The sequence below is a fragment of the Chelonoidis abingdonii genome, chromosome 6, assembly GCF_003597395.2.
Source record: "Chelonoidis abingdonii isolate Lonesome George chromosome 6, CheloAbing_2.0, whole genome shotgun sequence".
Lineage (NCBI taxonomy): Eukaryota > Metazoa > Chordata > Testudines > Testudinidae > Chelonoidis > Chelonoidis abingdonii.
Genome location: NC_133774.1, coordinates 18772844 through 18785989, shown reverse-complemented (window position 1 = coordinate 18785989; position 13146 = coordinate 18772844). Strand labels below are relative to the sequence as shown.

Genomic DNA, 13146 nt, shown 5'->3' with positions numbered 1-13146 from the left:
AGAGAAGGTTTTTTTTTCACAGCCAGCCTGAACCAGTGACCTAGAAATGAAAATCACCTTTCCCTCTACCCCACTCCCATTACAAGATCTATCCAGATGTCTGGGAAGAGAAGATTTATAAATTCACTGAAATTTTTGACATCTTTCCAAAAACATCCCATGCCAGTAGTTTCAGCAATGCCCTGAGTAGATCTAGATGATCACAAGACAGCAATCTGTTAACAATCTCACTGTTTCCTGTTCTGCTTTGATGTGTTGTTAAAGAGCCCACTGCTTATCTCCTTGGCATACAGCCACAATAGCAGCAGCAGTAGTTGTTTTTGGATCATACTTTGCCAATAATTATGATTGTTCCTTCTGGCCTTAAAGTCTGAGTATATAATGCTAGTCAACCCAGGAATACCAGATTCCTGACATAAAGGGGTTAAGTTGCACATTTCCCAGTAGGATATCATGAAGAGCTGGCTGGTTGTATAACTTGCCCTTGACCAAAAGCGTACAAAGATTGTAGAGCATATGTCCTGAGAAACAGACAGATGCTTCATGTCATAAAAATGACAGATGGAGACGTAAAAACTACAAGTCCATTGACCCATCATCTACCTACACTGGACAACATATTGATCTGCACTTTCTGGTAAGATTTTGTAATGTCAGGGATAATAATCCATAGACCAACACTCCATGCATTACACTGAGACTTTCTGAAACCCAGGCTGGCATTGTTTTGTTGGCCAGAAAAAAAAAAATGTCATTACTGTTACTATTACTGTTGAAAGTGTGAGCTAGAAATTCTAACCACTGACACCTTAAATGGTTGAATGGGAAATAACTGTGGTAACAGTGTGTTGAGCAATGTTGCACATTGAAGTGAGGGGCCTGATTCAGCATTGTCATGTGACCCCAGCCAGCCACAGACTAGGAGAGGTACAAACTCAGTCCCTCCATCAGCATCTGCAAGGAATGAGTCTGCCCTTAATTTTTTTCCTATAAGAAAACAAAATTTGCAAGTTAAAAGGACAAGGGTGTGTGTATTTTACTTGCCAATTCATCTCTCTTTGTGGCTGAAACTTGTCTTGGTCAATCTGATTATTTTGTTTACAACTATTTTAACATGTTCCTTATCTACACAAAAATTGGTTGAGAAAGAAAACTTGAGTACATCTAGTCAAAAAAAAATGTAATGTAGTATTTAGGGATATTTTAGCCATTATTTGGTTAGTTGCAACTGACAAATAAAATCTTCTCTGTTATAGACACAAAATGCGATATTTTCAAAAACTCTTGGGGCAGATTTACAAAGGCACCTAAAGATGCAGATGGCTATCCACTGAGATTTACAAAAGCATCCAAGTGGGCAAGGGGCCTTACTCCTACTGACTTCAATTAAAATCAATGGAACTTGTGCACATTTTTTTCAAAAGCATTTAAATGACTTAGGAGCTTAAATCCCACCAACTTTCAATGGGACATAGGCTCTTAAATCACTTGTGGCTTTTGGAAATCTCACCCAAAATCTTCTGTTGGCAGCCACACATTTCTGCCCAGTTTTATTCTCTCTCAACTTCTGTACACCGTAGACCAAACACTGCAACCTTAATTCTGTCCCTTATGAATGTCAGTTTTCTAGCAACTCCTTTAACAGATTAAGTCATCCCAATACAATAATCTACCCCATACAAATCCACAACTAATAATGCTAGGAGGGAACAGTTTGGTAGAGCGGTATGTCCAGAATAATGGGTTAAGGGGGCAGGATTAGGGCCTCAGCAGCCTGAATCTCTGAGGTGCTGTGAACTGACAAATCTCACAGGATATGTGGAGACTCTGCTTCCTCAAAAAAATCAGGGGTCATATTGAAGAGCCTAACATAGGCATCCAATTGTGAGAAATTTGGCCTGAGCATTTGTTTCTTGTTGATAATAAGCACGTGTGCTCTGAAATGCTTCCTGAATAATCAAGCCAGTTCTGTGTTGTCATTGATGTTTGACCAGATATTTGGCTCATTTCAACAGGTGGATGTTTTCCTGAGGAAAATCAAACAACAGATTAAATACCCACTTAAACGAAAAGCTGGCTTTTTCTTGGTCTCCAGGAAAAACCTGAAAGTAGCTACCCCACACTTACTGTTTCTAACATGGAGATAAAGAGGGATTTAGGACTGAATATCACTACCTTGATAATCACAGTATGTCCTGTCACAGCACTGTTATTCATTTGATTATTTTTTATCATAGAAGAAGGCCAGAACATAGAATCAAATATTTCAAGCCTGTTTTTATCTGCTTCCATTACTCCACAATAGATTTTTTTTTTTTAATTAATGGGGATTTGCTCATGGCTAGTGCAGAGCAGATTCTGTAAGTGTTAAAATAAATTACTGCAACTCTTTCCATAATGATTTTTATTTTAGCCATCATAAATATAGTGATAGTTCATCTTTGATATGAAAATGCAGCTCTGGATGATGGATTATAACAGAGTGGATTAGCTCCTCCTGTTCATGAGTTTCCTCTTGATTTATTAGGGAAGAATGGTTTTGATCTTGAGGCCAAATCTGAAGCTTTTATTCAGGGTTCGATCCTTCTCCCACTGAAGCCACCAACTTCAGTATGAGAAGGATGTGGCCTCCTGTTTTTTTAACTCAATGCTGATCATGAAAGCATTGAGAACTTTCAACTCCCCTTGCCCTTGTGGAGAAAAGAAGGTGCCCTGCACCTTGCAGAAGACATTCAGCACCTCAGAGGATCGGATCCACGACCAGTAGAACCAGTAAAGCTCCTTAATCCTGCGATTGCTCATGGAAAATACATTAAAGAAATGCCAGTCCTTCCTCCAGATTACAGTATCTTTCTCAAGTCTGCCTTGAATAGTGAGAAATTTACTATTACAATATATTACAGTCAGCCCTGTAGCACTCTCTTGCAGTACTAGGTGACCTCTCAGATAATCGAAATGACCTGCCTTTCAGCTCTGTCATAACTAGGATCACAATAAACTGCCACTGAAAAATGGTTACACTGCTGAGACCCCTTAAGACTGAGACTCATGGATGTAGAGATTCACATGATTAGGTTAAGGAGAACGGATTACCCACAGTCATTCATCTTCCCTGAAAAAACTGGTCTCCAGTCCTGCTGACAAAGACCACATAGCCACTTCCCTTGATTGCACTTATCTCATTTCCAATCACAATAGATAAGTACTGAGATAATAGCAATCTTCTACTCTAACCCTGAAATCTTTAGTCTGTTGATCTTTATTACTCCTCAACATATGTTGAAAATTACTGATCGTGACCAGTATTTCACCCTTTCATTTCTCACCTCACACAATTGCATTTCTTTAAGATGGCAAGAAGGAGCTGAAGCAGCAGAATCAGGTAGCACTACACTTTTTTCAATAATACGTAGTTGATTTGCAAAGTCAGGTCTAGTTAACCATGCCTCTCTGAAATGATACGCTCATCTTACTTAATTTTATAGATGTCAGGCCCTTCGACTTCTAGCAGCAGTGCTCATAGCAACCACTCTACACTGATTTGGCTGCTAGAGGGACTTCCATGGGTACAGAGAGGCTGGATTGGCCCAGGGTGTGCAGCAGAGAGTTAATCCCATCTCAATCAGCAATAACTCTTCAGCCTGTGGGTGGTTTGGTTTCTGGAGGAGGAGAAAGCCATGTAATGCAGCTGGTCCTCCCAAACCTTCAGCTCACCCACTTTTCCATTGTCAACAGAGTATGTGGCTATTTTGTGGACAGGGCAAAGAGACTAGGGTCCATGGAGAGGGGCATCCACTTAGTCACTTTTCCTCCCTGGGTAGGATCACTGGGTTTTTGGTGGGTTTGCTCCGTTCTGCACCATGCAGTGGCAGGGTGGACACATGGATACACAGATGGGCCTCTGTGCTACAGTTAAGCAGGTATAATAATACTTTCCTATCTCAGAGGGATGTAGTAAGGCTTAATTAATTAATCTTTATCAAGCCCTTTAAGACTCTTGGATGGAAGGTTAAATATAATTGCAAAGTAAAAGGATTCCATTAGACTGCAGATGATCAAAGGCAATGTTTACAGGCTGCAAATTACATGACAGCTAAGCAGTAAATCAATCAAATTATTTAAGTATATATTGACACATCTCCCTATTAATCTTTTCTTTCACCAACCTCTTCCAATACACACATCACAGAGAAACAGGGTTATTAAACGGAAAGTCTTAATAGCTAAGTATGGTGAAGATAATGGAGTTGGTGCCCCAGCAGGGAGGCTACCTTCAAAAAGTATATAGAAAAGCTCAATCCGCCAAGCTAGAACTAGATCAATTTATGTACGCTCTGCTACTCAGCTGTTCTAACAGCATCTTGAAGAGTCAAAATAATAACTCACAAAGTCTCCACATGTGGTATGAAAAGATTAGACAAGTCTTAAGCAGGCAGGGATTTAAATCCTGACTGATAATACAGTGGTGAAATTATACACCATAAAAAGCAGAGGAAAAGGGGTTGGAGTTTAGTCGAAAGGAAGATTTAATCTGGAGACAAAGACTTTCATATAAATCCATCCCATATATTTTGGATGATTATTTCAAAAGCTGGAACTTGTGCTTCTTGATCTCTTAAACTGATTACTGAGAAAATTTATGCACTTTTAGAAATAGTCATTGACAGACATGCATTTCAGATATCCTTTTTCTTTGGTTTTTATTTCTTAACAAAGCTAGATTGCCTAATACTTCTGATATTTTCAAATAACACAGATATCTTGAAATTCAATTTGTAGTGCAGCTGTATAATTTATTGTACAATAAGCTACATCGTGTTCCAGGAGACAGCAACATAGAGACTGACTGAATTCCAGTACAGAAGAGAGTTGTTTCAAAATGATAAGATCATTTTATCAAGGGGGAAAAAATAACGATGGGAAAAGATATTTTCTCCACCATCAAATTTTGATACTTTGGACCATCTTCATGTTACTGAACAGAAGAGTAATTTTATTAACTAGTGTAGGAGTCCCTATGTCATTTCAACTTCATATACACCAAAAGCAACAGTAAGGAGCGTTGGTGAAGGTTAAGCAAGGATCTCTTATAAAAGTGCTTTCATGATAGAGACATTAATTAATTAATTAATTAATTTTTAAAATTGCAATATATCTATATTATGGTAAAAGGAACACAGAAATGGTCATACTAGGTCAGACCAATGGTCCATCTGGCTCAGTATCCTGTCTTCTGACAGTGGCCAATACCAAGTGCTTCACAGGGAATGAACAGAGCAGGCAATCATCAAGTGAACCATCCTGTTGTCCACTCCTGGCTTCTGGAGAACAGAAGTTAGGGACACTCAGAGCATGGCGTTGCATCCCTGCCCATCCTGGCTAATAGCCGTTGATGGACCTACCCTCCATGAACTTATGTAGATATTTTTTCAACCTGTAATCATAGAATTGTAAGCAGAGTCAGGATGAGCTGTGCCCTGACATCTGGTGGTGAATTATGGGAAGTGTGGAAAGAATATCTGGAATGTGAGGTCTCAAATATTTGCATAGGCACGCCCAGCAAGGAGCGAGGGAATGGTTATTTTGACATTTCTGGGATCCCCAATTTCTTCATTGTTGGGGCGGGATAGATAAGGTGTTGCCACCTGATTGTGTGAATGAGGAACTATGGGACTGCTTTGTGACAGAAATGTGTCAATATAAATTAAATGACACTTGCTAGACAAGGGACATGGGTTCAAAACCCAGTGAATTTGAGAAGGTGGGGGACAGGTATTTGTCCCTGGTTGTGCAGTCGTCCTTGTGGAGCTAGAACACCGTTTCCACCCCCTCCTCTCTCCACGATGGAATGTCAGAGTTGATTTTTTTATTCCCTAAGACTCTAGATACAGGTGCTGAGCTGAACTCACTTTGGCGCTAATGGGGCACTAGCACTGGGGCTCCCTACTATGTGCTGAAGCCTTTCACGAGAGGCTGAAATCAAAAGAGCTGAAAATTACTGCGCCGGAGCCACTGACTGCTGTGCTAACCAGTGGGGGAGCCTAAGCTATACTGTGGAACAGAGCAGCTGGCGGAAGTGGCAGCAGTTTGTAGGGGATGGCTGGGCGGACCATGTGGACAGCTGCGGAGCGGCAGCAAGCGTGGTAGTGTGGAGCAGCCCACAGAGCGAGCGAGCGAGCAGTTTGCAGAGAACAACTGAGCAGCTCACGAGGCAGCTGGTGGAGCGGAGCAGTTGGAGGATGGCTGGAGGAGCAGAGTGGAAGTGGGCTGGTAAGTGGAGCAATCGATGGAGAAGGCAGAAGCAGAAACCCACGGAAGAGGCAGGGCAGTTAGCCCTGGACCACGTAACGTGCCCCTTTCAGCCAGGCTGGGGAGAGGGACCTCTACAGATAGACTCTTGAATTCTGGGGGTGGCATTGACCAGAGACTTTTGGGGAGACTTTCCTAAAGGGAAAAGGTACATTGCCAAATGTATTGGGGGTGCGTTTATGGTTTGTGTTATAACTCTGTTTGTGGTGTTTCTCCAATGGGATGCCGCATTCATTCCTTCCTTTATTAAAAGGATTTTGCTACACTCAGACTCCGTGCTTGTGAGAGGGGAAGTATTACCTCCTAGAGGTGCCCAGGAGGGTGTGGTATGTAAGTGTCCCAGGTCACTGGGTGGCGGCTCGAGCCGGTTATGCATGGTGTTATTGAAACGGAACCCCTGGATACTGAACCTGGCCCTTGTTGCTGCCAACTCAGAGGGGCAGAAGGGTTACAGAATATCAAGGTTGGAAGGGACCTCAGGAGGGACCTCAGGAGGTCACCGCCTACTCAGAGTAGGACCAATCCCCAGAGAGACTTTTACCCCAGTTTCCTAAATAGCCCCCTCAAGGATTGAACTCAGAACCCTGGGTTTAGCAGGCCAATGCTCAAAACACTGAGCTATCCCTCCTCTCCAAAAATATATGGAGATTTACCTATCTCAGAGAACTGGAAGGGACCCTGAAAGGTCATCAAGTCCAGCCCCCTGCCTTCACTAGCAGGGCCAAGTATTGATTTTGCCCTAGATCCCTAAGTGGCCCCCTGAACTCACAACCCTGGGTTTAGCAGGATGCTCAAACCACTGAGCTACCCCTTCCCCACTATAGTCTTGGCCTTCACAACATCCCCTGGCAAAGAGTTCCACAGGTTGACTGTGCATTGTGTGAAGAAATGTTTGTTTTAAACCTGATGCCTATTAATTTCATTGTGTGACCCCTACTTCTTGTGTTATGTGAAGGAGTAAATAACACGATAATAGCTAACATCTGCATAATACCTTGCATCAAAGGATCTCAAATTGCTTTTCATAGTTACAAAGTGATTTTCAACCTGATTTCTCCTTACTCAGGGCTGAAATGTAGCTACCTCTGGTGGACCACAGCAGTCGAATAACAAGACAAAACAGCACTGCAAAACAGTTTCATGGCAGGAAATGTAGAATACTTTGCCCAAACAAATCTGCAGTACAGGAGAACTTTAGGGAAGCTGAATGTAATTTCTGAAGTTGGCACTGGTCCTGCACTAACATCCCTACTTCTGCTGTGGTGGGGTGGGTTTGTTTGTAATGATCACAAATGACAGTATCTTGGTTTTCTCTCCTGATTAACACACACAGTGTGTACATGTGGTTTCACCAGTCCATTCCAAAGACATTCCACACATGTTGTAGTTGGGCTGAAGGTAGCCCTTTCCTGGCAGGGCCGGCTCCAGGTATCAGCTAAAGACGCAGGTGGTTGGGGCAGCCAATACCAAGGGGCAGCACTCCAGTCGCTATTGGGGTGGCACACCTGGCTCGTCAGCTGCAATTCGGCGACAGGTCCCTCAGTCCCTCTTGGAGTGAAGGACCTGCCACCGAATTGCCACTGAAGAGTGGAGCGGCGTGATAGCGCGGCCGCAGCTTTTTTTTTTTTTTGCTGCTTGCGGCCCTGTTTCCTGGATTTGATTTAATTCACAAAAGGAACTTAAAATTAAACAGTTTAAACTCCAGCTAGGGTGACCAGACAGCAAATGTGAAAAATTAGGACAGGGATGGGAGGGTAATAGGAGCCTATATAAGAAAAAGACCCCAAAATCGGGACTGTCCCTATAAAATTGGGACATCTGGTCACTCTAAATCCAGCTAAGTCTTCTCGAGAATCTTGACGTCTCAAGGGACTTGTCTCCAAGACCTCAGTCTATTTCCCCTCTCCAAAGAGAGCCACTCCCATCTCCTTCACTTAAAGGGGCAACAAGTCACTTGCAACAGTGAATCAGGAAAACCCATTTAACCCTTTCCACTGAGGCAAAAAGTGTTATAGATTAAAGGAGATTCCCCTTCTGACAAGAAAGTTGACTGACCAATTGGTGGTGCTATGAAAAGTCAAAAATTTGTCAGCCTGGGTCCCTTTCTCTGGGACATTGACTGGCTAAGTGGGACAAGTGGCAATCCCTTATATACCATATTGTAGAATATTCTGAACTCAAGAAAGTTTATCTTCCTTTTTAGGATGAAACACATGTGCAAGTATTTACAGCTGAAGAAAATAGAGAAGAAAGTGCAAAGGGCCTGCAAAGAAGCTCCAAAATATACTGAACACTAATAAAAATATTTCCACTTAACCATGACTAGATTAAGCATCTAGCAACTGGAAATTGTTCCATGCCTTTCAAGGGGACTAGTATTTGGCCCAGTACGTAAAGTATGAGAAAAGTGTGTGTGTGTGTGTGTGTGTGTGTGTGTGTGAGCGTGAGAGAGAGAGAGAGAGAGAGAGAATACAAAGTCAAGACACCAACTAACAATGTACTGTTCAAATCTAATAAACAATTCACTGATCAGATCAAATTTCTGAAAATACATTTTGTAGGAACATATATTATATTACAATGAAAATAGAGGGAAGATTATTTTGACCATCCATATGGACTCTATTACTAATATTTATAACAAAGAATTATTTGTAAACCTTAAAGAAATTCAGCATGACAAATGCAGAGCTGCTGCAGAAGTAGATCATTACTAACCCTATATAACATGGAAACACCATTATACTGCATACTTACATTCAGGCTGCGTGACAACCTTGATGGATTGCGAGCTCTCTCCTGGTCCCCATTCATTGTATGCCACCACTCGGAATGTGTAGGTCTCTTCTGGTTTCAGATTTCCCACTGTAAGCTGAAGTGTCTCAGACTGTGTTGTGTTCTGTGCCCGTTCCCTAAGTAAAAATATTAGCACAGAAAAATAACTTTAAAATTAACATAGCCTTCCAAGCAATACTTATTTAATAATACTTGGCAAGCTAGCACAGTATTGCTAACTCTTTTAACTCTGACTTTGAGCTATACAGTTTCTTTTAGGTGCCTGCAGCATTATGTTACAAATTAACTCATGCAATAGGGCCCAAGATAAATGTTGCAAGGACTACAAGAAAGTCAGAGGCGTTCTATTATAAACACTTAATAAGCAACGCAATCTTTGGTTCCTTCCCTGTCTTAATACAATTGGAAATGGAACTGATGGGAAACAAATAGCTATTCAATAAGCAGAAACATCTGTGATCTTGACAGTGAGATGCGTACTGGATCATAAACATTGGGCTAATGACAGAAAAACAGGTTCTGATGGTTCCACAAATCAAGCTTTGTCAGCACCGCTAACAGATGTGCCTTCCTGATGACAATGGGGACAAAAGTACACCACCGCCCAACTAGCAGTGCTGTGTTCAGTGGTGTCAGTTACTGTAGCTAATGCAAAGAGATCACACAGAGATGAAGTGTATCCACTGAGTCCGTCTCCATTACAAAGATCTGAAAGGAAAGCACATTTGTAAAGTTTGCGCTCTGCCCCACTTAGCTCTTTTAGCATCTTGGCAAAAATAGCACAGTGATTATTAAGCAGTGGCGTTCTCATAGCATAGGAAGCCAAACAGTCTCTGAGTCACCTGTGCAACTCCCAGTTGAGCACAAGGGGAATATATTGCAAAAAGTATCTGGGAGTGTGGCCTGTTTAAGAAACTGAATAAGGATTTTAGCCTTAGTCCCCTAAAATAAGACTATGGTTGGTCTTGTGCAGGTACCCAAAGCTGGAAGAGAGACTACAAGGAGTCCTCCTTCCTTCGCACATCTTATCAGATTCCAGCCATGTCACTGATCCTGGCCTCTAAGCACACAAAGACTAAGGGTGTGCCTGTTGGTGGCACTGGACTCCCTAAATAGGACAGGAGGAAGCCATCATTTCATGTCCTTCCCTACTGACCAGTAGACAGAAGCCAGTATCAGGACAGCATGTTACACCTCGAGAAATGAACTGCTGTGACCACAGCTGTGAGGAAACACCCTGCATTCTCAGAGGCATTAGTAATACTCCAGGCCCAATGCCTCTGAGGGCTGCAACTGGGGTAGTGCTCCTCCATACTTGCCTACATTAAACTGTAGCTTAAAAGCTACAATAGACCAATTATGTGTTAAACAGAGGGATAGAGTCTTCTGATTTGAAGAAATAGTGAAGGTTTAATAGGTTCAGGCTTGGCGTTTGGGCTCCCTGGAATCTCACCTTCACAGATTCCAAGGCCAGAAGGAACCACAGTGATCATCAAGTCTGACACCCTGCATAGACCAGGCCACAGAACTTCCCCAGAATAATTTCTACAGCAGATCTTTTAAGAAAATATCTAATCTTGATTTTAAAAAAGGCCAGTGATGGAGAATCCACCACGACCCTTGCTAAATTGTTCCAATGACTAATTACCCACACTGTCAAAAATTTACAATCTGGATTTGTCTAACTTCAGCCATCAGCCACTGGATTCTGTTATACTTTTCTCTGATAGACTGAAGAGTTCCTTTTTAAATATTTGTTCCCCATGTAGATACTTACAGACTGTAATCAAGTGACCCCTCAATCTTCTCTTTGTTATATCAAATAAACTGAGCTCTTTGAGTCTATCACTATCAGGCAAGCTTTCTAATGCTTTAATCATTCTTACAGGTTTTCTCCAAACCCTGTACAATATATGAATGTCCTTCTTGAATTGCAGGCACCAGAACTGACCAAACTATTACAGCAAGAGTCACAATAGTGCCAAATATAGAGGTAAAATATCTTCTCTACTCCTACTGAAGATTCTTGTTTATGAATCTCGGAATTGCATTAGCTCTTTTGTCTGCAACATTACATTGGGAGCTCAAGTTCAGCTGATTATCCACCATGGCCCCCATCTTTTTCAGACTCACTGCTTCCCCCATCCTGAAAGTATGGCCTACATTCTGTATCCCTAGATGTATACATTTCCACTTAGTCATATTAAAACACATATTGCTTGCTTGAGCCCAGTTTGTGAAGCAATCCAGACCCCCCTGCCATCTGCAAACTTTATCAGTGATGCCTTTTTCTTCTACTTTTTCAGGACTATGTCAACACTACTTCCCTACCGACCAAGTTATAGTGTCAGTCTCTCTCTCTCTAGATTAGAGCACTTGGGGGGCCCAGGTTCAAGTCCTTGTTCTGCTTCATTCAGACAAAACACTAGTGGATTAGACAAAGCCCTGGTGAATACAGTCTAGGGAGCAAACCAGCAATGTCTTACACAGAAGACAGTGGTGACTTCATAGGTCTCTTCTAATGGTTCAAGCACATAAAAAGCACCAGGTGGATTTCCTATCACACAGGCAGGCAGCTGGGGAGTAGTGCTGTTCCTCCAAAATGGGAAGAGGAGAGGAGCTCTCCCTTTGCTTTTAGCAGAGGAAGTAGACTTGTGGTTCAGCAACTCAAACCCTCTTAACCTCTGGTCTCTTCCATCTCTAATTTCTGTTATTATTATGGTCAAATTCAGAACATATCAAGCTACTCCCTCCTTTTGGGAAATGGAATCTGTGGAACTCAAAACCAAAATAAGCTATATTCCAGGTTTATTGACCCTGAGTGCGACTTCGCTGAAGTCAGTGAGGTAGCAAGAGATTCATGTCAATGCAGAATCTAGCCCACAACAACCTTCACATTAATTCATTGCAATGAGGGAATTCACGAAAGAAAGGAATAAAAGAAAAAAATAACTTCAGTGAGCTATGTGATGGTCAGACACGTATTGCTATTGTCTATCACAGTGGTTCCCAAACTTTAACAACCTGTGAATCCCTTTCACTAAAATGTCAAGTCTCACGAACCCCCTCCTAAAAATGAATATTTCTAGGGATTTTCTCCTTTACCTGAGTATAAATTCTAAAAAGTAGTGATCTTGGAAATATAAGCATGTCATAAAAACACATTTTATTACACACTGTTTATTATTTATTATTTATCATCATTACAGTATTTTTATTACATTATGAAAATGGCAACAGTCTTCCAAGATCTCACTTTCATAGCTTGTATCACTTTGAATAAGCCTGTTATAAGACAAGGCTCCTATGTTTCATCAAGGAGTATCAGATGTGTAACAGCATAAAGATATTTAAGAAGCCAGCTCGGAGTTCCTCCTACACAAGCATTCAGGTCTTGAGCAGTCCAGGCAAACAACACACGTTACAACAAAGCTTAAACTAGTTCTTCATAATAATTTTAAAAACAATACTTGCGGCTTATTTATTTTAAAAACAGCAAAAAATATCCACCTTCCTTTTCATTTCTTTTAAGGAGTTTTGAAGTTTAAATCTCCTCAGCATGATAGAGATGCTGGCTTTGATCTGCTTAGCTCTTGGAAGTCCAGAGGCTCTGGGCTGCTTGCCCCTGATGCCTGGGGTCCCTATGGACAGCTCTGTCCACCATTAGGGATTTTTTTCCCCCAAGAACCCCCTGTAACGCTTCATTACACGAACCCCAGTTTGGGAACCACTGGTCTATCAGAACCACTTTTTTGTTGAGATAAATAAGTAACAGCAGAGGCCCTTCAAAGCACAAAATGGTAGAAAGGAAGTGATAAAAGGAAAACAGAGATGAAGCAAAAATGGGAAATTCCATTCACCTAAATCTCAAAAAATGAAACTTCTCTTAAATTCAGCAGCTTCCCTAGAACTTTTGATGTGTGTATTTATTTTTATACATCTGTTTATCTTCCTCTGTGGCAACACTAACTGCAGTGATGTCCAAAGGCACAGCACATTAGGGACGATACACAGCCTCCAGCACTTCTGCAGCAAATCTAC

The 13146-nt window shown here is 41.6% G+C and overlaps 1 protein-coding gene across 1 annotated transcript in view; it reads right to left on the bottom strand.

The window, feature by feature from the left end:
• Nucleotides 1–13146, bottom strand: part of DCC (DCC netrin 1 receptor) — a 978992-nt gene that overhangs the window by 298197 nt on the left and 667649 nt on the right. Inside the window, 1 exon segment of the mRNA XM_075066875.1 lies at nt 9067–9221. Within this exon segment, the coding sequence (XP_074922976.1) occupies nt 9067–9221 (155 nt within the window).